Here is a 21,430-nt window from a genome sequence, read left to right as displayed (position 1 = left end):
TTATTGGTTTTTCATTCGAGACAGGGTTTCTCTGTGTAGTCCTGACTGTCCTGGAAAGCAACAAGTTTTATTCAAGAGTTTCAGTTCATCACTTAAGGATTTTGATGCATTTGAATGCATTTGAATTAAATTTCATGCAGGGTAAAGGATCTAGATCAAATCTATTCTTCTACAGGTGAATATCTGGTTTTCTCAGTTTTGTTGAAGAAGCTGTCTCAATATATATTCTCCAATGAATGTTCTTGGCATCTTAAGCAAAGCATGGCTGGCTGCAGCTATGTGTTTGTTTCTGTTGTGTCCTAGGTGACTCTTTTGTGCCAGTGCCATTCTGGTTTTGTCACTATGTCTCTATAACTAATTTGAGATGAACATTGCTCTTCCTGAATAGGATTGTTTTAACTATTCAATGTTATTTGGCTTCCATAGTTTAGTCTTTTTTATGTTATGTAAAGAATGTCACTGGGATTTTGGTTGGAGTTGCATCCCACCTGTACATCACTCTTAGAAGTATAGGCACTTTAACAATATTGATTCTTCTAATCCATGAACATATAAATTGCTTTCTTCTTCTAGTATCTTCTGTGATATCTCTCTTCAGTGTCTGAAACTTCTCATTGTACAAGTCTTTTGTACCCTTGGTAATGTTTGTTCTTAAGTGTTTTTTAGAGTGTTGTGAATAAGATTACTTTCCTAATTTCTTCATTTTTGATATGTATAAAGACTACTGATTTCTGTGTGATATTCTATCCTGAAGTTCTACTGAAAGAGCTTATCAGTTCTTAGGTTTTTGTTGTGTACTTTGCTGTCTTTAAGAATAGAATATATCATCTCTGAGTAGAGATAATTTGAACTCCTCCCTTTGTATCCATTTTCTTTCTCTTGTCGTATTGCTGTAGCTAATACCTCAGGCACTATACTGAATCATACTGCATGTGAGCATTCTGGCTTCATCCTGATTTTGGAGAAAATGGCTGTAGTTTTTCTTCATTTAGCCTAGTGTTGGCTACAGTTTTGTGGCATGTAGCTTTTGTTTTGTTTTTTGGTTTGTTTTGGTTTTTGTTTTTCAAGACAGGGTTTCTCTGTGTAGCCCTGGCCGTCTTTGAACTTATTCTGTAGACCAGGCTGGCCTCAAACTCAAAGATCAACCTCCCTCTGCCTCCCAAGTGCTGGGTGGAATTAAAGGCGTGTGCCAGCACTCCCCTGTGGCGTGTACCTTTTATTACATTGACACATTCCTTCTATTTCTGGTTTCTTGGAGTCTTTTGTCAGGAAAGGGTGCTGAGCCTTGATAAGGACCTTTTCCTCACCAGTTCATGTGGCGTCTATTTACATCTTGTATTACATTTATTTGGTTCTGCATTTTGAATCAACCTTGCATCTCTAGAATAAATTGAACTTGGATATGGTGTGTGATCTCCCTACATTCTTGTATATGATTTTCAAGAATTTTATTGAGAATCTCTATGTATATGGTCATCACAGAAACTGGCCTGTATCTTCTTTTTTATTGTGCTCTTATTTGGTTTTATTATTAGCATAATACTGGCCTCTTAAAGTGACTTTGTTGGTGTTTCTTCTTTTTGATTTAGTGGAATACTTTCAGGAGAATTGATGTTATTTCTATTTTAAGTGTTTGGAAGAATTCAACAATGAATCCATACAGTCCTGGACTTTTCTTTGTGGTGAGAGGGCTTTTTGCTGTTGTTGTTACTATTTCAATTACATTGCTTGTTATAGATCTACTTAAGTAGCTTGCATCTTCTTGATTTAATTTTAATAAGTCGTGTGTGTCTAATAATGCATCCATTTTCTTTAAGATTTTCCATTTTTGAGGATATAAGCTTTTTAAAAAATTCCCTAGTGGTCTTATGTATTCACTGGAATCTGTTGCAACTTTTTCTCTTTTAGCTCTAATTTATTTTGCATTTTCTCTGTATTTCCTTTGGTAAGTTCAATGGGGATATCAATCTTCTTCATCTTTTCAAAGGACCATTTTTTTATTTGAATAGTTTTATGCATGATGATTTTTTTTCCATCATATTGACTTCTGTTCTGTTCTTTGATTTTTTTATTTATTTATTTTTTTTTTACTGCCTACCACTTTAAGGTCAGGCTGGTTTCAATTTTTCCAAGATTTTGAGGGGGAGTATTTGAGTATTTGAGATCTTCGAATTTTTTTAAACATGAGCATTCATAGCTATAAACTTTCTTCTTAGCATTACTATATCACAAAACTTCTGGTAAGTTGAACTTTCATTTTCATTTGATTCAAGAATTTTTAAAAACTTTTCCTCTGGTTTTGTCAATGACTCAGCCCACTGGTCATTCAAGAAAGAATTGCTAAGTCTCCGGGAATCTTTGTAGTTTCTCTAAACTATTCGTTTTTAGTTTTATTCCACTATGATCTGGCAAGATAAAAGAAACTATTTTGGCTATTTCATATTTGTAAAGACTTGCTTTGTGACCTAGAATATGTTCTAGTTTAAAGTAGGTCCTGTGGGCTGCTGCAAAGGATGTATGTTCTGGATAGTAGATAAAATATTCTGTAGATACATGACACATCCATCTCTGATCTCAAAGGTGTTTTTTTTTTTTTTTTTTTTTTTTTGCTTATATTAGTTTAGTTTGGATGACCTATTTAAAAATCAGACTGAGGTACTGAAGTCACCAGTGACTATTGTATCAGGACCCATCAGCCTACTTTAGACACGTCACTGTTTGCTTTGTGAAATTTGGAGTCTAACACACACTATTGTCACTATTGTTGCATCTTTTTGGTGAATTATTCCCTTCACTAACATGTAGTGCCCTTCCTAATCTCTTCTGGGTAGGTTTAGCTTGGAGTCTACTTTATCAGCTTCCATTTACTTGATAGTATTCCATCCTTTGACTATAAGTTTGTGACTATCTTTTTATTGATAAGTTGAAGTCATTTACATTTCATGTTGTAACTTAGAGATGTTTACTAAGCCCTGTACTTTTTTGTTGCTTGTTTTTCTAGTTAAATCAATTTTTATTGTTGTTGTTCTTTTTCATTTTTCTACATTAGCATCAGAGATTTGGCAATTTATTGTGAATGACAGGATGCATTTTTTCCTAAGTGTTCCTTGTTTATCTTTTTTCTCATGAAACTCATTATTTTCTTTGCTCTCATGATTAATTCTTTCTTCTTCTTTGGGGTATAGTATCCTTCTAAATAACTCTCTGCAGCATTCTCCTGCTTGTCCTGAACTGCACTAATTTGTGATTATTTTTAAAATGTTGTTGTTTCTATATCAATTTTTAAAGATAGCTTTGCCTGATGTAGTTATTTGCTATGAAAGCTTACAATTATTGTTCCAGTTCTTGCAATTCCAGTACAAAGGAGGTGAAATCAAGCAAATTCCTGGGCTTGATAGCCAACTAAGCTAGTCTACGTGGTTGTGAATATGACATGGGTACATGTTGCCAGAAATCAAGCTAGAATGTCATTCCCCAGGAGCTCTCTATTCTGTTTTCTAGACAAGGTCTCTCACTGGGACATGGGACTCGCTATCAAGCTGTTTTCAACTCTTTGGCACTGAGATTACAAGAAAGCACTGCTTCACCCACTTTTTACCTGAGTGAAATACAGTGAAGTAAAAGTATTGCTAACAGAAGTAGTCATGTAATAAAAAAGGGGGGGAAGGAAGAAGAGTATACAACAGAAAAAAAAGAAAAAGAACAAAAGACTTTCTGTGTACTTGAAAGTGTATATGGCTCAGAGTGGGGAGGTTCAGTTAAATGTATGGGTCCTTGTCTTTCCTGTGTTTTGTGCCAGGGTTGAGCCTGTATTGGTCAAATGTCTGACATCTGCCATAGTTGTCTTTTAGGGGTGGGGGTGGGTATTTTGAGACAGGTCCATTTGTGTAGCTCTGGCTGTCCCAGAATTTGCTCTCTAGACCAGGATGGCCTCAAACTCAGAGATCCACCTGCCTCTACCTGCAAGTACTAAGCATAAAGGTGTGAGCCACTATATCAGGCTCAGGATTGTCTTTATTTCAATAGTTTCCCTTCTGTGGATACTAGGGTCCTCTTCTGGCCACATTTAGATCTGCTGTGTGTGTGGCTAATGTTCTAGGAAGCAGAGGAGTGGGAAGGGATCTCGCAAATGTGTTGGGAGTGAAGAAGATAGCTGTAACACTGAGATCTGCAGAGGCAAAGGACCTACTTTCATATTCAAGACCTCCTAGTTATTAATCAGGGTGCTTAGGACATGGGACTGTAGTTAGCCTATAGGCCTCTGAAGTTTCAAAGTCCTCAGTCTCCACAGTGATGGATAGCAGATGGCTAGATCCAGACGATGATCCACCTGTTGATGTGACCCCTATTCTGCTCTGGGCTATACACTTTCTCTCTGCACTGACCCACCTGCTGATGTGAGCCCTCTTGTGCTCTGGCCTACACACTTTCTCTCTGCACTTCACTGCCCAAGCAGAGGTTCCTCATCCCTATATATTTTTCTTGTCAAACTCTGACCTTCTGGATTTCCATAACTGGCTCACAGGGCTGCCTTTCACCTCAGAGCTGTGGCAGATTCAATGCAAGCTGCATGACTTCTGATTGATCTTCCCTAATCACCTGACTTTAGCATAGCTCTGTTTTAAGCAATAGATTATTTTCTCAAAATGACACCTGGCCTTTGCCGTGCAAGTTCTTCAGAGTGCTTGATCTGGGTTCCTCTACTGCTAGCCATCTGTTGGAGAAGTTACTACCTCACTTAAATCTCCAATGGGTTTTGAGGTGCAGGAAGGCAATGACCTTTTCCTAAGAGTATAAGGCATGTTTCTGGTTTGCTTCACTTGGGCTTCCAGGTTTGATTTTTGGAGGCAGTCTGATTTCCCTCTCCATGCTGGGGAACATACAGCTAGAACTATGTGTGGCTTGGCTTCTTTTCTGTGTTTTCCCATCATTCTTTCCACAGTTCAGGCACTCTACCACTATCTGTGTGGATTTCAGAAGCTCTTCCTTGCTCCTCTCTTCAGAGAATTCTTTTTTCTTATCCTTGACTCTTCTCCTTCACTGGATTACACGGTCAGCTTCCGGTCCACCACCTTACCCTTGGTTCAGTTTGCTCCATCCACTTCTCTACTAACATGAACATACATTGCAGACATGGGATGAAATTTCACCAGAGTACAATTCTTTCTACCATTACTATTTCATCAAGCTTCACAGCTGGTATTTACACAGTGCAACTCAATGTTTAATAAGTATTCATTTTTGTGTCATTTTGAGGAAGCTTCTGTGATTTTATGAGATTGCTTATCAATGTCTGATACATTTACTATTATAACTCTTTACTTTTATAACATAAAAGTATTCACTTTTTTTCTAATTAGTACTGCAGTCCAGCAGAGAAGGAAGCTTTGGGTAAGCAATGCCCAAGATTTTCAGGCATGATGAGAAATGTTAGGAACCCCACTCCATCAGTCCATCCAAATCAAGCTTGGAACAATTAAATTAAGGTTTCAGGCAGAGAAAAAGATCTACATTCTCTCTCTCTCTCTCTCTCTCTCTCTCTCTCTCTCTCTCTCTCTCTTTCTGTGTGTCTGTGTCTCATTACACACACATGCACACACACTTAAAAGCCACAACATCCTTGGAAGGCCAGATATTATATTAATCTAGAGGGGAGTACAAACCACTGTGCAACATCCTCTGATAGACTGAGAACTGTGTCCTGGAATCCTTTAATGTTCTGTCACCATAGCCAAAGACTTTTAAAAATCAGAAAATGAAAAGAAAGAAGTGGAACATAATGTGACTTTCAAGTGCTTGCATTTCCAAGTGATGTTCTTCATCATTTAAGTCTAAGTTTATATTCGTGTGTGTGTGTGTGTGTGTGTGTGTGTACATGTATGTCTGTCTTGTATGTGTTACTTCTCTTCTTTCATGTATGTATTCTTTTATGAACTTGATCACAAACTTGGCAAGGTAATTTCTGAAGTATTTATATGGTCTCATAATATTAGTATTCCCATCATTTCTGCAATGCATTCTAGATCCATTTTCCTATCTTCATATGAGTTCGCCATAATTTAATGAGAAGCCTTCCAAGTCATTGCAATGATCTAATTTGTCTTAGAATCTACATTTTAAACTTAAGATCTTTCATACCAGAGTTGCAATATTCTGCAAAACCTGCAAATAGTTAAAATTTCTCAATGATTATATATTAGATATTATCTAGAAATATTACATTCTGTGTCTATTGAGAATGAATGAATTGAAAATAATTTGAAGAAAAGTCCTACTTGTTTCCTTTGGTCATTGTTGCTATAAAGAATAATGATACAACAAAGGAAAGCCTTAGATTACATTGTTATTTCTCCCAAACTGTCCAAATACTGTTAATTGTACCAACTAACTTGTTCTCATAGTATCTTTTGTAACAATTTTCTTCATTTTTCAAATAAGAAATAGTCCTCTTTGGTTCAGGATAATGTAATTGAAGAAATAGGAAAAAGAAACCTCAATTCTACTAATATATATTTATTCAGATATTTGGACTGTTTCCACCTTATGGAATACGGGTTCATTTACTCCGACCTCTTATCTTGAAACTGCTTCTGTGGGTTCTCACATTTGTGCCTATCTTTTTGGTAAATTGTTTTAGCATGGTAATATGCTCAGTGCAATTGCCAATGGCACTGATGCTGCTATACAATCATGTACAAACGTGTAAGAACTGGGAGACAAATGAGATACTTCCCAATCTTCTTTAGCCTTGCACACTTTGCCCCTGTGGAAAATACCCTTAGTATAAAGTATGTTCCAGACAAGTCTGAAGGCACATCAGTCACTCACTAAGGCTGAACTCCCCTGCTCAACAGAGGAAGCAAAGCTCAGGCAGTGGATCGTCAGCACCATGGACAGAACCCACCACAGCGCTCATGCTCTCCAAGGGATGCTTAGCTGGCCTTCTTAGCCTACTTCCCTGACTTGTAGTGGTTGTGTTTCCGGTTTGTTTGTTTGTTTCTTTGTTTCATTTGGAGTTTTTGTTTGTTTTTGTTTTTCTGGTAATCCCTTGTACTTACTGCCTTCGGATTATCTGATTTTTCCCAGTTTGACTTCTAATTGCTTGGTTCTGGGGAAGTCCTAAAAATTCCAACTGTCCCATTTCCCCTCGCCTCTTAATAACACTGTATGAATATGTCTCATATATTTTCTCCCATGTTGTGTTATTTTTCAGTTTGTTTACATTGGCAACTCCATTCTTCCAGCCAATCTCCAGAAAGGCTGGAAAGTTGTAACTATGTTCACAATAAGATTTGTGTTTTTAAAACATAATAGGTTTGATGTATATGTATTTGACATTCTCAATATGTGTAAAATGTTTTACATTTTATAGGGAATTCCCTATCCAGGATGCCAACAAGTAAGAAATGAAGTGTATAGTTCAATCCACTGACAAAAGCATCAGGGGAACAAGAAAATCAAAAGAAGCATAGCAAAGCCAGAGAGACTAGCAATACACTGACCCATAGTCCTTATAGGCTATTAACAAAATAGAATAGTGGTTAGTGATATCTGAAGACTCTTAGACAAAAATCTTACATTTGGTAAGGAGCAAATTGGAAAATATAAAATTATGTGCCAACATTCATGCCCCAGTCTCAAATTTTGAAATAATTCCTCCTGTTGTCTAAATTCAGTGGGAAGCCATAGAGAAAGGAACCTAATTAATGTGTCTATAATATCCAATCTCCACGTACAAGACAAAACGGAGGAAATGCAGAAATACCTACACATATATAACATCATTGGGGTCGACATTAATACATGTCAAAAATCATTAATAGAATGTAAACTTTAATTATTTTTCCAGTATTCACCAGCTGGTGATCCTAGCAAGTAGTTGACTCTCCAGTCTCCTGCTCAGACATTGTACCTTCTTTCAATCATCAAAGACAATCACTTTCTGTGGGATCCCTCACTCCACACCGCTCAAACTGTAAATCAAACAATATAAGCTCTTCATTGTTTAATGTTTTGGCAAAAATTAAATGCCTTCAGACCAATATATCCAGCCCCATATGTGAACAGGTCACTTCACATTCTACTAAAATCTCTCCTTCAATCCATTCTATGATTTAGCTTTTGAAATTCTCCTTGATTGAGGTTGAGCATAATCCTTAAAGTCTGGGAACAGCCACAGTGCTGTGGGCTTTTGACAAATAACCTCAGCTAAAAGGCACAAGCTCATTTTCCTTATTCATTCATCTGTTCCTGCTGAGGAAGGCTGCCAGGTCCTCCTTGTACATGTCTCCCTGGAAAATGAGAGGGGAAATAATAAGGGCACCTTGAAGAGACGATGTAATTTTAATAAAGCACTATGGGCAGCGGTGAAAACTGGGATGATTTTGCCATCTCATGTGGAATTTGGGACAGAAGTCCTTCCTCCTTTCTTCGCCAGTAAAAGAAACATGAAGACACATTCTAACAATTATTTTTATCACCATTTAATCCTGGTGTTTATATACAGTCCTAGGACAAATGACTAATGAAAATCAAACCTGGATCTGAGTATAGCTAATACTCATCAGCTGAGCAAACCTCCCATCAACAAGTCAACAGGCATAAATTGGTGGCATACTGCCAGCTAAGAGCTGCAATGGCTACTGAGTCCATAGGAAGAAATGATACTTCTTAACATCCACAAAAAGCAACCACTGTATCACATGCTGCTCCCTCTAGTCATCAGGTAGAGGATGTGAAGGACTACTCCATTTCTACAGCTTGAGCGTGATTTTAGTTAACACCTTTCAGTGTAGTTCTGCAGCATGAATTATCTCTTATCCCAAAGTTTTACCTATATATGATGAACAGATGTTCTCATGACATCCATGGTTTCTGTTAGCCTAATACCTTTGATTCTCCTCAAGGGAAAAGTCCCTTATTTTCTTTGGCATAAACAAACATTCTCACTTCTTGTGGTTTAGAGTAGGCTGGGGTCAGAAATCTACTCAAACAAACAAACAAACAAACACGCCATATGTAGACCTATCCAGACAACTGATCCTAATCCTTGGATACTGTAGTTAGGGAAGGGTTGGTTACATACTATAAACAAGTGAATGAGCTGCTCATACAAAATTGTGTAAAGGTTATTGGATGAAAGAAGCTATTTCTTCTAAAATAATACCAAAAAGAAGGGAAAGAGTCTAAAAGTAAAAATGAAGGTTTCTCCTGATCCAGCGATCACTCACTGATCTTGTCAGTATTGTTCTGCACCATTCCTTTTGAACCAAACAGTAACATAAGGACAAACCTAGGCTATGAAGGACAGAGTAATTTGTAACACAGCCTTGTGGTAGCATAGTTGATTTCTACGTTTTGCATAAGCACACTTCTATGATCGATGTACCACCACATTGGTCCTGTAGTTGGTATTTTTTTTACGAGGTATGAGATACTTACAAGGAAGAGTATTAGTCTAAACATGATCTTAGTCACAATCTAATTAAGTAATCTTCCCAATTAACACAGGGGAAGGTGACTTACTTCTAGCCAACAATAAAAATAATTCAATGCTAAGGTTCAAGGAGCCTTCACTTCTAACTTCAGGTTCTTCCTTTTCTTTATCTTCCTTCTTAACATCTCTAGTATGTAGACAGATTTATACTGCATGAATATCTCGCTGTGCTCATACCTGTTGATTTTCTTTTCTGGAATTCCTCTGTGAGTGGCTTTTCAACAAAGTGCTAGACATTTGCAAACATTTTTATCAACCAAGAAGGGACTAACTACCAATCTGACTATTTCGTGTTACTAGTTATGGACAACATGCCTTTCTTTGAAAATTTGTATTCTGGAAGTCTGTGTTTAATACATTTTATATCTTTTCTAATGATTTACAGAATATGCCTTCTGTACATGTTACTTGCATATGCTGAGTTAAACATACTGTAAAAAAAAATCCCTATGGAAAAATGAAGAAGGATGTTATAGGTTGTTCAAACAAGATGTCCCTCAACTCAGATGAATTTAAGAGTCAGGTGAAGACTATAAACTGCACAAATCAGGGCCTAAGCATTGGTGATGCAACTGGGCAGCAGAGACCCAATTTCATGAAGTGAGTAGGATCAAGAGCCACTAACTCTAGCTAACTGCAACTACAGCCAAATCTTTGCTAACACCAGAAGAAGTTCCAACCTTGAATTTTTCAAGAAGATAATCAACTTTTAAGAGGTTGTGAACATTTTGGTTATCACTGTGATCCACAGAAAACCTCTCCACGAGGAAACCACTAGAATGTATAACTTCCAGAACAGACTTGTGAGTGGTGGGGTGTACTGTTAGAAATTCAGTATATTCTACAGCATACCACTCAGAAATGCCTTGCTTTGTCCAATCTTGGAAAATAAAACTGGTTCAGACCTGATAAACAGTCAGATAGGAGAAATTAAGTACATTCTGAGTAGGCTCTAAACTAACTGAATTTCAGTACAATTGTTTTCCTTGTAGTGAGCCTAAGACCTGCAACCTTGCAACCTAAGAACTCCAGCCCTAAACAGAATTGTGAAGGAGAAGATAAACCTACAAAGTTTTGTGTCAGATGGTTAATTCTAGAAATATCTGTTCATAAAGATGTACTTTGGGTTCATTCTCTTCTGCATTCTATGAGAGTAAAATAGATATTGCATGATGATGTTTCTCAAAATAGATCCTGTCATGTTTTTTCATGACAGGATGAATGTTTCAAAGGAATAAAAATGGTGCATCTGAGCATACCACCATAAGATTGAAACATCTTCCAACATAATAAATAACATTAAATGTTAATTATATGCTGAGACTGATCATACAAATTGATTCTAGACAGTGAGCATTTAAAACAGTCAGGCCAAAGTCAAAAGTATACTAAAATGTTATTTGAGAGTTGGTCTTAGAGAAAGTTACGTTTGAACCTTTATTTTTATCTAAAGTTTTTTTTTTTAATTATCCCAGTTTAAATGTTCTAAGGAGCCATTTTGTTCTCAGTGAATTACTTATGTGTTGTAGGTCATTTGAGCCTCACAAGTAAAGGCTCCCTACTAAAGGCGGTTTCCATAATCCTTCAAAAAGTAGATTGTGAAAGATTCCCTGCATTTCTTTAAAGATCAAGAGAAAGAAAAGGGACACAGGTGGAGAATTCATGAATAGCTAATCACTTTCTACAGACAATAAGCAACATTCCAGTGAGTCCTAAGAAATAATTAATTAATTTTCAAAGTAAGCAAACACATTCTGTAGTCCTCTAGCCCTGGGAGGAATTTAAAGACAATGAATAACAACATGTTTCTAATTTTCCAAAGAAGATTAAAAGAAACCTTGGTCCTCATTGTTTAGCTCCTTCACATACTATCAAAATAAGAGAAGCTAAAATAGAAGAAACAAATTTTTCAACACTTTGGAAAATAAGAAAGCAAGTACCTTTTGTTTATGAAGAGTTGATTAGTCTGAATAAATCTTAGGATTTGTTGTTGAAGTTACAAAGTAAACACCACCTGACACTCTCTGGACTGACTGCTTTCCTGACAGTAAAATGCTTGGTGAGTTGCCATGTGTTCTCCCCAGTGTATTCATTTAAGATGACTTAGAAAACAAAAGGCATCTGAAGATTCTCAACTTAAGGAAAAATAGACTTAGATCACTTAAGAAAAAACATTAAGTTGGTAAAAAGATACAGGAATTTGAGAGAAGAGCAACCACATCACAGTAATGTGTAGGCATGAGTGTAACCTGAGCATAAAAGTTAAATGTGTCAAGTGCCTGAAATTTACATCACAGAAGGTGCAAAAGGATCCACACCACACCACAGAAAAATGTGGTGCACATATTAACCGAGAGAGGGACATGAATGATCAGAATGTGGCAGAAACATAGAGAGGAAATAACCATTTGAAGAAATCTTGAGAATGGGTAGGTGTAGCAAAACAGGAAGGATAGAGATGGCAAGAAGAGTCTACCAGCAAGAAGCAATAGCACAGTATGTTAATAGAAAAGCCATGATACCAAGTGAGGTAGCACTGCTGCATTTGAAGTGTCGAATGAATACCACAAAATGGCAGCACACTTTGGTTTGATGAGACTGTGGTTTTTTGTTTGTTTGTTTGTTCATTTGTTTGTTTTGAGATAGGTTACTTTGTAATCCAGATTAGCCTTCAAACTCACAGTTCTCCTATCTCCAATCCCAACTTCTGAAATTAAAAACATACACCTTCTGTCTAGACTCAGTCAAAACTCTATTTAAATTATGACTTTAAGTCGTACGTGCCTATTTCCTTCCTGATTACACTACAGTCTGTGTAAGAAAAATTGACAGCAAAATTAGATATCTTCTTCAGTGGTCCAAACAATATGCACAGGTCCAGAAGTCCCTCCTAGGGATGACTTTGGTTTGCCCTGTTCCCCATCTCTGGCACAGTGGATTTTCCTTGACTTGAGAGTGTGTGGATCTGAAGTCTTCTCCCTAGAGAAATCTGAATACACCTGGATGGGAAAAATCCCAATCTTGTCCCAAGTAGTTTTTGTTCTTGTAAACGTGTGTGTGTGTGTGTGTGTGTGTGTGTGTGTGTGTTATAAAATGGAAATATTCTGGTCATTGTAAAATATCTTCAACAAGAGATTTGGGGTTGGTGGCACATATTGGCTATCAACATATGTTGTTGCTACAGCTATAGCAGAAAATAAATGAAAAGACTCAAAAGATCTTAATGATTTTCATATCTGATACTATCTATCAACACTTGTCAGTTATTTTTCTCATGTTCACTAGCTTAGGTACATATAAGAAGAATTAGAGTTGGTTTGTGGGAAATGACCTCTTAGCCACTGCAATGCTATCAACATCCCTGGAGTTGGTGATGCTTTACACCACACTATGGGCTTTAGCATCTCTGAAAGCACAGTTTGGGATCTAAGAATGCCTAAATTCACTGTTTCCACAGGTCTCCCGGAGAGATATGGGCTTAGAGAGACTCAATGGTTTGGCCAAGTGGCAACCGTTGATAGCCACAGCAGAACTTGGAATGGTTTCTGGGTCAGTCTTCAGACTCATTAATGCTACCACTGTCTCCCCTTCTCTCTCCAGTTGGCTTTCTCTGTTGAAATCTATTGATATTAGAAAAAGACTTTAGGTAATAATACTTCTCTAGAAGAGAAAATTTGTGCATGCTGAAGGTGTATTTACATTTCAAATACCAATCAAATATTTCAGTGCATTTCCTCCACTGGCTTATGGTACCTTAGTGCATTAAAAAATTTAGCATTTGCATCACAAAAATTCTGTTTTCATTCTTCTGTACTGACAATATTGTGATAAATTATATGCTACATAAACCACTCCAGACTTCAGGGTATTGGAATGCTGGCTCAGCAACTAAGAACACTTATTGCTCTCGCAGAGGACCTGCTTTTTATTCCTAGCACCCACATGATAGCTCGCAACTGTAACTCCAATTCCAGAAGACTTAATATCTTCTCTCTGACCTCAGAAGGCAGCAGGCACACATGTGGTTTACATACATACATGCAGGCAAGAATTTCAAATACATATATGTATTTTTTTTACAAAAGACAACAAACTTCAGTCCAACAAACTTCAGTCGGTTATCCAGGTTGTATTCAGACTGTATCTGGTTTTATAGCTTTAATCATTTAAATATAGACTTGTATCTTAGTCCACTTGCTGTTGCTGTAACAAACTACCTCAAACTGTGTGAATAATAAAAAGATTTCTTGAGTTCCCAGTTTGGGATATTAAGAAGTCCAAAAGCATGACATTGGTATCTGGTCGGGGCTTCTTGCTGCATCCTATCATGATAGAGAGCATCCCATGAGAAGATGATAAAAGCTACTCAGGAAAAGTTTGCTTGTATGGCAAAGTCACTGGTACTCTCACTAAATAACGCATTAATCTATAACTGGAGTAATCTGCTCATGAGGGAATCCTCATTATCCAGTCCTCTCAACAGCCCTGCCACCTTCCACCACAGCCACCAAGGCAATCAAATTTCAATAGGATTTCCAGGTGAGATTAACCATGGTGGTAGATTGAGCACACACTGGCATTTCATCCTTGGAGTTTATTTAGGAAATGAAGCATTGCTCAGTGGTTCCAGAGAAATTAATCTATAATCTAAATAGATGCTAATTTCAGAGAGATTTAGCTACATTAGCACTGCTATTTCCCAGCACCTATAATCTTCTAAATTGACTTATTTGATGCTCTTCAGATCTGTTTTCTAAAGACTTAGATTTGTACCTCGGTAGCTGCTTTTGAAATGCTCTCCCCAATGGTGATTTATCTAATGTAATGTTCACATTTGATGCCATTTTTCTCAAATGACAATACAGAAGAGGAGGAGTCATGCAGTTATTGCTCCACACTAAACCAGTGCTTTGGTTCAGATGTGGATGGACTGCAAGGAAGACAAAGGTAGAGGAAGAGTTGAAGGCCTCTGGGTAAGGAATTCATGTATTACAGCCAGATGGGTGATGTGGTACAACAGGGTGATAAAAAGAAAGCATTCTTTGGAGAAATGAGCTAATATGTGTGTTCCAAACTGAGGCTTCCAGGCTGATCTGTTATTTCATTAATAATTTTCTAAAACGCTTGCTTCCACTCTGGAATCCTCTCTACCAGACCTTCCCATTGCCCCTCCTGGTTGTCTTAAAGGAATTCAAACAAAATCGATGATGTGTGGTACACTGAGACTGTGGCTTCATAGAAACCATCTGTAGTGCTTGCTTATACTTCTCTAGCAATGTGAGAAGCAGCTATGTCACTGAAAACGCTGTGCCTTGTGCACTGAGCACGGTCATGTCCACCAATCCTGTGTCTCTAGTCCATACTGTGATTTTGTGCTAAGGGGGAGAGTGGGGTGGGTGTGGTTGGGTGTGGTATCCTGTGTCAACGTTACAAAGTTAAGTTCTCTCTCTTCCCCCCCCCCGCCCTCCCTCCCTTTTTCTCCCTCTCTTTCCCATGAAAAAGCAGCTTCCTGATTATCCAATTTATAGCAAGATTTTTTTTTAAAAACTTCGGTGCTAAATGGTAAAAACGACGTAAATAAAATACTCCATAACAGCTAATATTTACATTACTTAGAGCAATGGTCCTTGTTTTCTTACAGCAGAACGGATTGACTTCCTCACACTAGAGCAAGAAGGGGAAGTCAGACCTCAGTAGTTAACTGGACCTAGACCACAGCTGTCCCCCTGCCTACTCAGCCTAAATTTTCATGCAGCAAAGACTCTTAGCAGGAATCCTGACCTAGCTCCTTGGGATGGGTGACGATACCTCCTTAAACTTTGTCATTCTTGGTCCTGTGCAGGTTTTTGACATTCTTGGTTTGTGCAGCCACAAACCCAGAGTCTGAGAATCTGTCTCCCAGCATAAGCATCCTGTCTCCTTTGGCAGTCTTGGGATGCAGGTGCAGCGCAGACTCTAGAGGAGTCTCTCCTAATAGCCATCGCGGGTGGGGGGAGGGCAGTCCGGACTCCCGCTGGACTGCCAGATGCTTAGTTTCTGACCTCCTTGGAGCACGGGGTAAAAGAACAGAGAGAAAAAGCTCCTTCCTGCCCCCCCATGAGTCATCTTTGGAAGGATGCTCTTCCCAGCCTGGGATTTGCCCAAAGTGGAGGGGGCGGGAAGGATCAAATTTGCTTTGTTATTGGGAGAAAGGGAGAGAGGGGTGGAGAGAGAAAAAGAAGAGAAAGAAGTGAGAGAAGGGAAGACGGGAAGGGAAGAGAGAAAACAGTGGAGAGTTGTTTTGCAGCTCAAAGTAGCAAAGAAGAGCAACAGGGAGCGGCCGGGGGGCCCCCGCTCCCCTCGGGGCCTCTGAAGCGGCATGCACCGTAATTCCCTTCCCGGAGCTGTGCAGATTTCCACAAACAATGACATCACCGGGCGCCGGCAGCGGGTGGCAGCGGGGGGATTTTCCTGGGCGCGCAGCGATCGGGCGGAGCAAAGCCGCTCCGGGCTTGCGGGGGCGCGCGCTCGTGGCGCCCCCGGGGACACGGGCAGCCAGCTGGGGGGGGGGGGGCGGGGGCGGGCGGGGGCGGGCTCGGGGCGGCCTGGGGCGGAGCCCGCCGATCCTCTAGCCTCCATTGGCCGCTGGCGGGCGCGCGTCACCCGGGCTGGAGCTCGCCTCCAGCCCTCTGGAATTGAAGCCGAGGAGGAGCTGAAAATGCAGATTTAGCATCAAGCACAGACACACACTAGCTCTTTCTCTCGGGTACACACAGCTCTGCACATTCGCACCCCTGCCAGCCAGCCGGGCTGCGCGACTCCGCGGCTTGCCTGGCAGCCAGCTGCTAGTGGACAGCGCACAGATTTGCTGTTTGCCGAGCTTCTCTTCTGCCTCTTTTGCTATACAAAGATTTTTTTAAAAAAAGAAAAACAGAAACAAAAACTACATACCTATTTTTTATTTGCATCTTCCTTCTTCGTCCCCTGCTCCACCACCCTGTGCACCTCGCAGCCCCACTTTTGACTCTCAAAGAAGGATGGAGGGCGGTTGTGGATCCCAGTGGAAGGCAGCCGGGCTCCTCTTCTGTGTCATGGTTTTTGCGTCTGCTGAGAGACCCGTCTTCACGAATCATTTTCTTGTGGAGTTGCATAAAGACGGAGAGGAAGAGGCTCGCCAAGTTGCAGCGGAACATGGCTTTGGAGTCCGAAAGGTAAGATTTTTTTTTCCATGCATTTCACATGTTGTTTCCAGAGGAGGGACAGCCTTGCGCAATCTCGTTGCAGATTTGCAAGTTTTCTGTCTTTTTATGTTATGCAGCTATTCTGCCATCGGTTCTCAAACACAACATTGCCTCTGGTGATCTTTCATGGGTTATGTAATTAAAGTGTCCTTCATCTGTATTAGAAAGGTCAGAGAAATAATTTGTTGGTGTTTCACTTGGTGGGGGCAAAATAAGACCGCACCTTGCAAAGGATGCTGTGCGTCCCGGCTGCTGTCCGAGGTACCAAGTTCTCCAGGCTGCCTAGGGACAGAGGGATAGAGTCCAGAGCAGCTGGGCTTGACGTCGGCTGGTTTGCCAGGGAAGTCTCCCAGCCCCCCACGCCCCGGAGAAAGAATAGTTTCCCACCGACATGGCTCAAAGATCGAGCGTTGCAGGTCACCTCAGTTTTCCGACCCATGCCTAGGACTTCCCTCCCAGTGACTTCACTCCCTGCCTTTTTTCTCAGCGGACAAGAGCTTTCTGACTTGGAAACATGGACGGAGTTCTCTGTCCAAAACAGTGCTGAACTTGTGCGCTTTGGCCCCTGCCCATGACCTCCCCACTCCCGAGGCGCACTCTTGTTTGGAGCGTTCTGAATTTGCTTCTGTAAGACAGCACGCTGCCAAGAGAGATGGATTCTGATGGGGATCCCCCGCCCCGGAAAAGTCGAGGTGTCCTTTCTTGATGTGTGGGCAGCCAGCGTGGTTTTCCCCAGAGAGCACGGGGATCCCCATTCCAAGAAGTTGTCCAAGTTGAACTGTTTGGATAAGGTTTCCAGCTTTGGGTGCCTCTGGCAACCGCTGGAGAAGTTAGGGTACTCGTCCTGGGGGGAACAGAGAAGAAGAATGCATTTGGCGGGGAGCATGCTTGACCTGTTTGTTCTTCCTGTGAAATATCTGTATCCCAGATCTGGAGTGTCCTTAGGGGACCTGGCACCGCTAGGGGAGAGTGAGGATGCAAGGAGATGCCAGACTGAGGGGAACGGAAGGTCAAAGGATGCAGCTTAGTACCCATAGGCTGTCCCCTCCATCCTGACCCCACAAGAAAAGAGGCTTGAGAGAGCATTGGGCTCCCTTCCTGGAAGGGCAACACAAGCTGGTCTCCTCTGTTAGAACTTCCTATGCCTCTTGCAGGGTTCCCAGCCACTAGAACAGCTCCTCCAGGAGCGCAGGGCTCTCCCGCCTACACTCACCAGCGGAGCGGCGCGCGTATTCTACCTCAGCTGTGTTTGGCAGCGAGTTTCACAGAGGTCCTGGAAGAAGCGCAGGTCTGCGGGTGGCGCGCGGGCGGGTCTCACAAGCAGAGAACTAGTTGCTCCCTAGAAGAGAAGTGTGGGTGGAGCAGGGGAGACCAGGCTCCTGCTGATCAAGCATTCTGCTGGTCTCCCGGGCCCACAGAGACTGCTTCCAAAAGACATTCAACCGTGAAACAAGCGGACACCCAAAAAATATTTAGCAAAATCCAGCGTCCTAGCGCCATTGGCTATGAGAGATTATAGTTAGCTGATATTTGACAGTGAGAACTTTCGTGTGTTAGAGTCCTTGCATACTTTCCCTTTTGATAAAAAGGTTTAATCTCATCGTGTGTGTGTGTGTGTGTGTGTGTGTGTGTGTGTGTGTACACGCGCGTGCGCGCGCGTGCCCACAGAGGCCAGAGGCATTGAATCCCCCTAGAGCTGGATTACAGAAGGTAGTGAACTGCTCCATGTGAGCCCTCGAAATTGTACCCTTAATTCTTGAGTTCTCTCTACAGCCTGTTTATATACATTCTTATTTAATCTCAACAACTGCAAGAATGCTTAATGCTTCTGTTGCTAGAACACCTTTGCTAGGTGTTGACAGAGCTCATGGGGCTAGGTTACCCTAGGAAGCCAGGAGTCAGCATGATCTTTAATTCCTCATTACCTATGTAACCCTACCTGTGGGTTCCTTCTGTGTCAGCCCTTTCTGACAGGGAAGGCAGACCCCCACCCCCGTCTGCTGCAATGGTTTTCCATCTCCTTCCCGCCACCCCTTGCAAACACATCCTTGGGATTTGATGCTAAAAACTTAATCAAAGGTAAGTATAGCCGAGCCTGATAAAGGCTAACCTCATCAATCTTCCAATATGTTTTTTTTTCTAATGGCAATGAATAACTCAATGAGCACTTAACAGTTGTGATAGTGAGATTGAAGCTAGGAAGTATAGAGATACTCATGGTTTATCAGCAATTTGGGTAGACTTTGAACAGAGGACACATGTACTTTGGGGTTGACTATTTGTCCCCATTCTTTTTTGGAGACGAGGTCACTGATTTTGTACTGCAACATCAAGCTGCAATTCCCATCTATGAAGAACAGGCGTTTGATTTGTTGTGTCTTTTTTCCTCTCCTTATCTTCTCAGCAGTGCCACCTAACCAAATCCTAGACTTTTGCCCTGATACATATTCAAAGGCTAATCTGTGTATGGCAACGTACTTCTGCCTGAAGAAGCTTTGTGATTTCTGTATGCCTCTTCAGAAGACTAGAACTAAAAGATTCTGCTCTTTACTAACCCTGATGCCACATGTTGTGGTGAGAATGAAATCCTGGGGAAGGCTTTGTTCATGATTTAATGATTTCATCACTAGAAGATCAGTAGAAGCAAATATTTATGTTTTCTCCAGGAAATAGAGTAAAATACCTGTCTAGTTATTTTTCTGTTTTATTTTGACCTGGTCCTCACCCAAAACCATGTCCATATGAGATGCTATATACAAAGAACTCAGTGATGACAAAGCTGACTTCAAATAGCACCTCCCACTTCTCAGAACACTATTTTTGACTCTTCTGAAGTCGCAATAAAAATTACTTATCAAAATAATGAATCCCGTATCACAGTTTCAGCCAATTATGTGTAGGAATATTGAGCAAAACAAGAAAAGAGTGAAGTTCTTTAAAGAGTTAACATTTTAAACATTGTTAGACATTTTCTGTTTTATTTTATGTTTGGATTTTTATGGATGGAGAGCTAACACTGGGATGCTTTCAAAAATAACATTGCATGACCATTTTTATATGTGTGAGGCTATTTTAATTCTAAAGGTGATCTACTAGTAATTGTACTAGCACGTAATAAAAATAAATTTTGGATCATTGTACTTTGTGGATATATAATTTAACATATGAAAGAACATGGTTTACTATTTTCCCAAAATAAGTACACTGTATCATGAGCACTGAAGTCAAGAAACAATTATTATCAGAAACCCAAGACCCCCTACTGCTTCCTGGGTACTTCTGAGTTTGGGCAAATATAAACATGACTTTGGGGGATACAAAAGTCCAGCTGGCACTCTATATCCAGGTGGCTTCATAATTGCAGACTCAACCAGGGGTGGGTGAAAAAACCCAATGTGCATCTGTACTGAACCGATATTTCCTAGCTTGATGTTTTCCCAAAATATTTGTTTGTTTACTGTTTGCACACCATTTACACTGAATTAGATGCTATAAGTAAGTAGAGATTATTGATAGTACTTAAAAAACTATGTGTGTTGACTATATACAATTTTATATATAAGAGATCAAACATTTGGAATTTAGATACCAGGGATGCTGGCACAAGCTCCCAGTAGATACTAATAGGCAGCAGTACGTGTTTTTTGGTAGACATGAATGTGCTTTTCTGTTAGAAATTACTAAATTGCCTGGAGAGATGGTTCAGCAGGTTAAGAGCACTGACTGCTTTCCTAGAGGTCCTGAGTTCAATTCCCAGCAACCACATGGCAGCAGCTCGCAACCATCTGTAATGGGATCTGATGCCCTCTTCTAGTGTGTCTGAAGACAGCTACAGTGTACTTGTCATATAAAATAAATTTTAAAAAAGAAATTACTAAATTGGAGTCTATGACTTATGCATGCACTTATGTTTAGGAAGTAGCATTAGGTTTTTATTGCTATATGTCCAGGTAAATTTTTATTGCCAACTTGACACAAATAAAAGTCACCTGGAAAGAGTAGGTTTCACATGATGAAACTTCCAAGATCAGATTGGTCTATGGCCAATTCTGTTGGGAATTTTCTTAATGTTTGATTGATGTGGAAAGGCCCAGCTCACAGTGGAAGGTGCCACCCCAAGGTATAAGAAAGTTGTATAAGAAAGCTTGCTGACCATGAGCACAGGAGACAATAAGCAGTGTTTCTCCATGAGTTTTACTCCAGTTCCTGCTTGAGCTCCTTCCTGAATAATGGATGGATTGTGACCTGGAATTGTAGACAAAACTAACCATTGCCACCCTTTGGTGGTGGTGTTTATCACAGCTACAGAAAGCAATCTAGAACACTGTGTAACAAATCCCTACAATGTGCATCCTGTAGAACTGCATTGAGCCTGGTAGGTTGTAGTAGAGTATTTTGCTAAAGTCCTCAAAACATAAAATTAAAGCATCAGACAGCTGTGCCCTCACCTAGAAGCATGATCAATGAATAAATTGCTTCCAGGTACACTCAGATTTTCAGAAGCATTTTTTTCCTCATGAATGGAGACCTTGAATCTTTGTTTCCTCATTGACTGCTGTTTTAGAACAAGGCTATGCTTCTAGAGGCCACCTTCATTGACTCACAGCAGCCTCCCTCCACTGGCCTTCACATATTGTAGCCATTCAAATATCTTCTGTTTGGAAAGGCTCTGTCCCTTTCTTAGGTCAATCTGATTAGCTCAGGATCACCATGA

The 21,430-nt window shown here is 40.2% G+C and overlaps 1 protein-coding gene across 1 annotated transcript in view; it reads left to right on the top strand.

Annotated features, from left to right (window-relative positions):
• Positions 1–16,167: 16,167 nt before the first annotated feature.
• The window catches only part of Pcsk2 (proprotein convertase subtilisin/kexin type 2), a 252,744-nt gene continuing 247,481 nt past the window's right edge, over positions 16,168–21,430 (top strand). Inside the window, exon 1 of the mRNA XM_028754882.1 lies at positions 16,168–16,686. Coding sequence (XP_028610715.1) covers positions 16,513–16,686 — 174 coding nt within the window. The 5' untranslated portion in view covers positions 16,168–16,512. The remainder of the gene's footprint in view (positions 16,687–21,430) is intronic.

The sequence above is a fragment of the Grammomys surdaster genome, unplaced genomic scaffold (genome assembly GCF_004785775.1).
Source record: "Grammomys surdaster isolate TR1022 unplaced genomic scaffold, NIH_TR_1.0 129, whole genome shotgun sequence".
Classification (NCBI taxonomy): Eukaryota; Metazoa; Chordata; class Mammalia; order Rodentia; family Muridae; genus Grammomys; species Grammomys surdaster.
The sequence above is the reverse complement of the archived record's forward strand: the minus strand, read 5'-3'. Positions and strand labels throughout refer to the sequence as shown.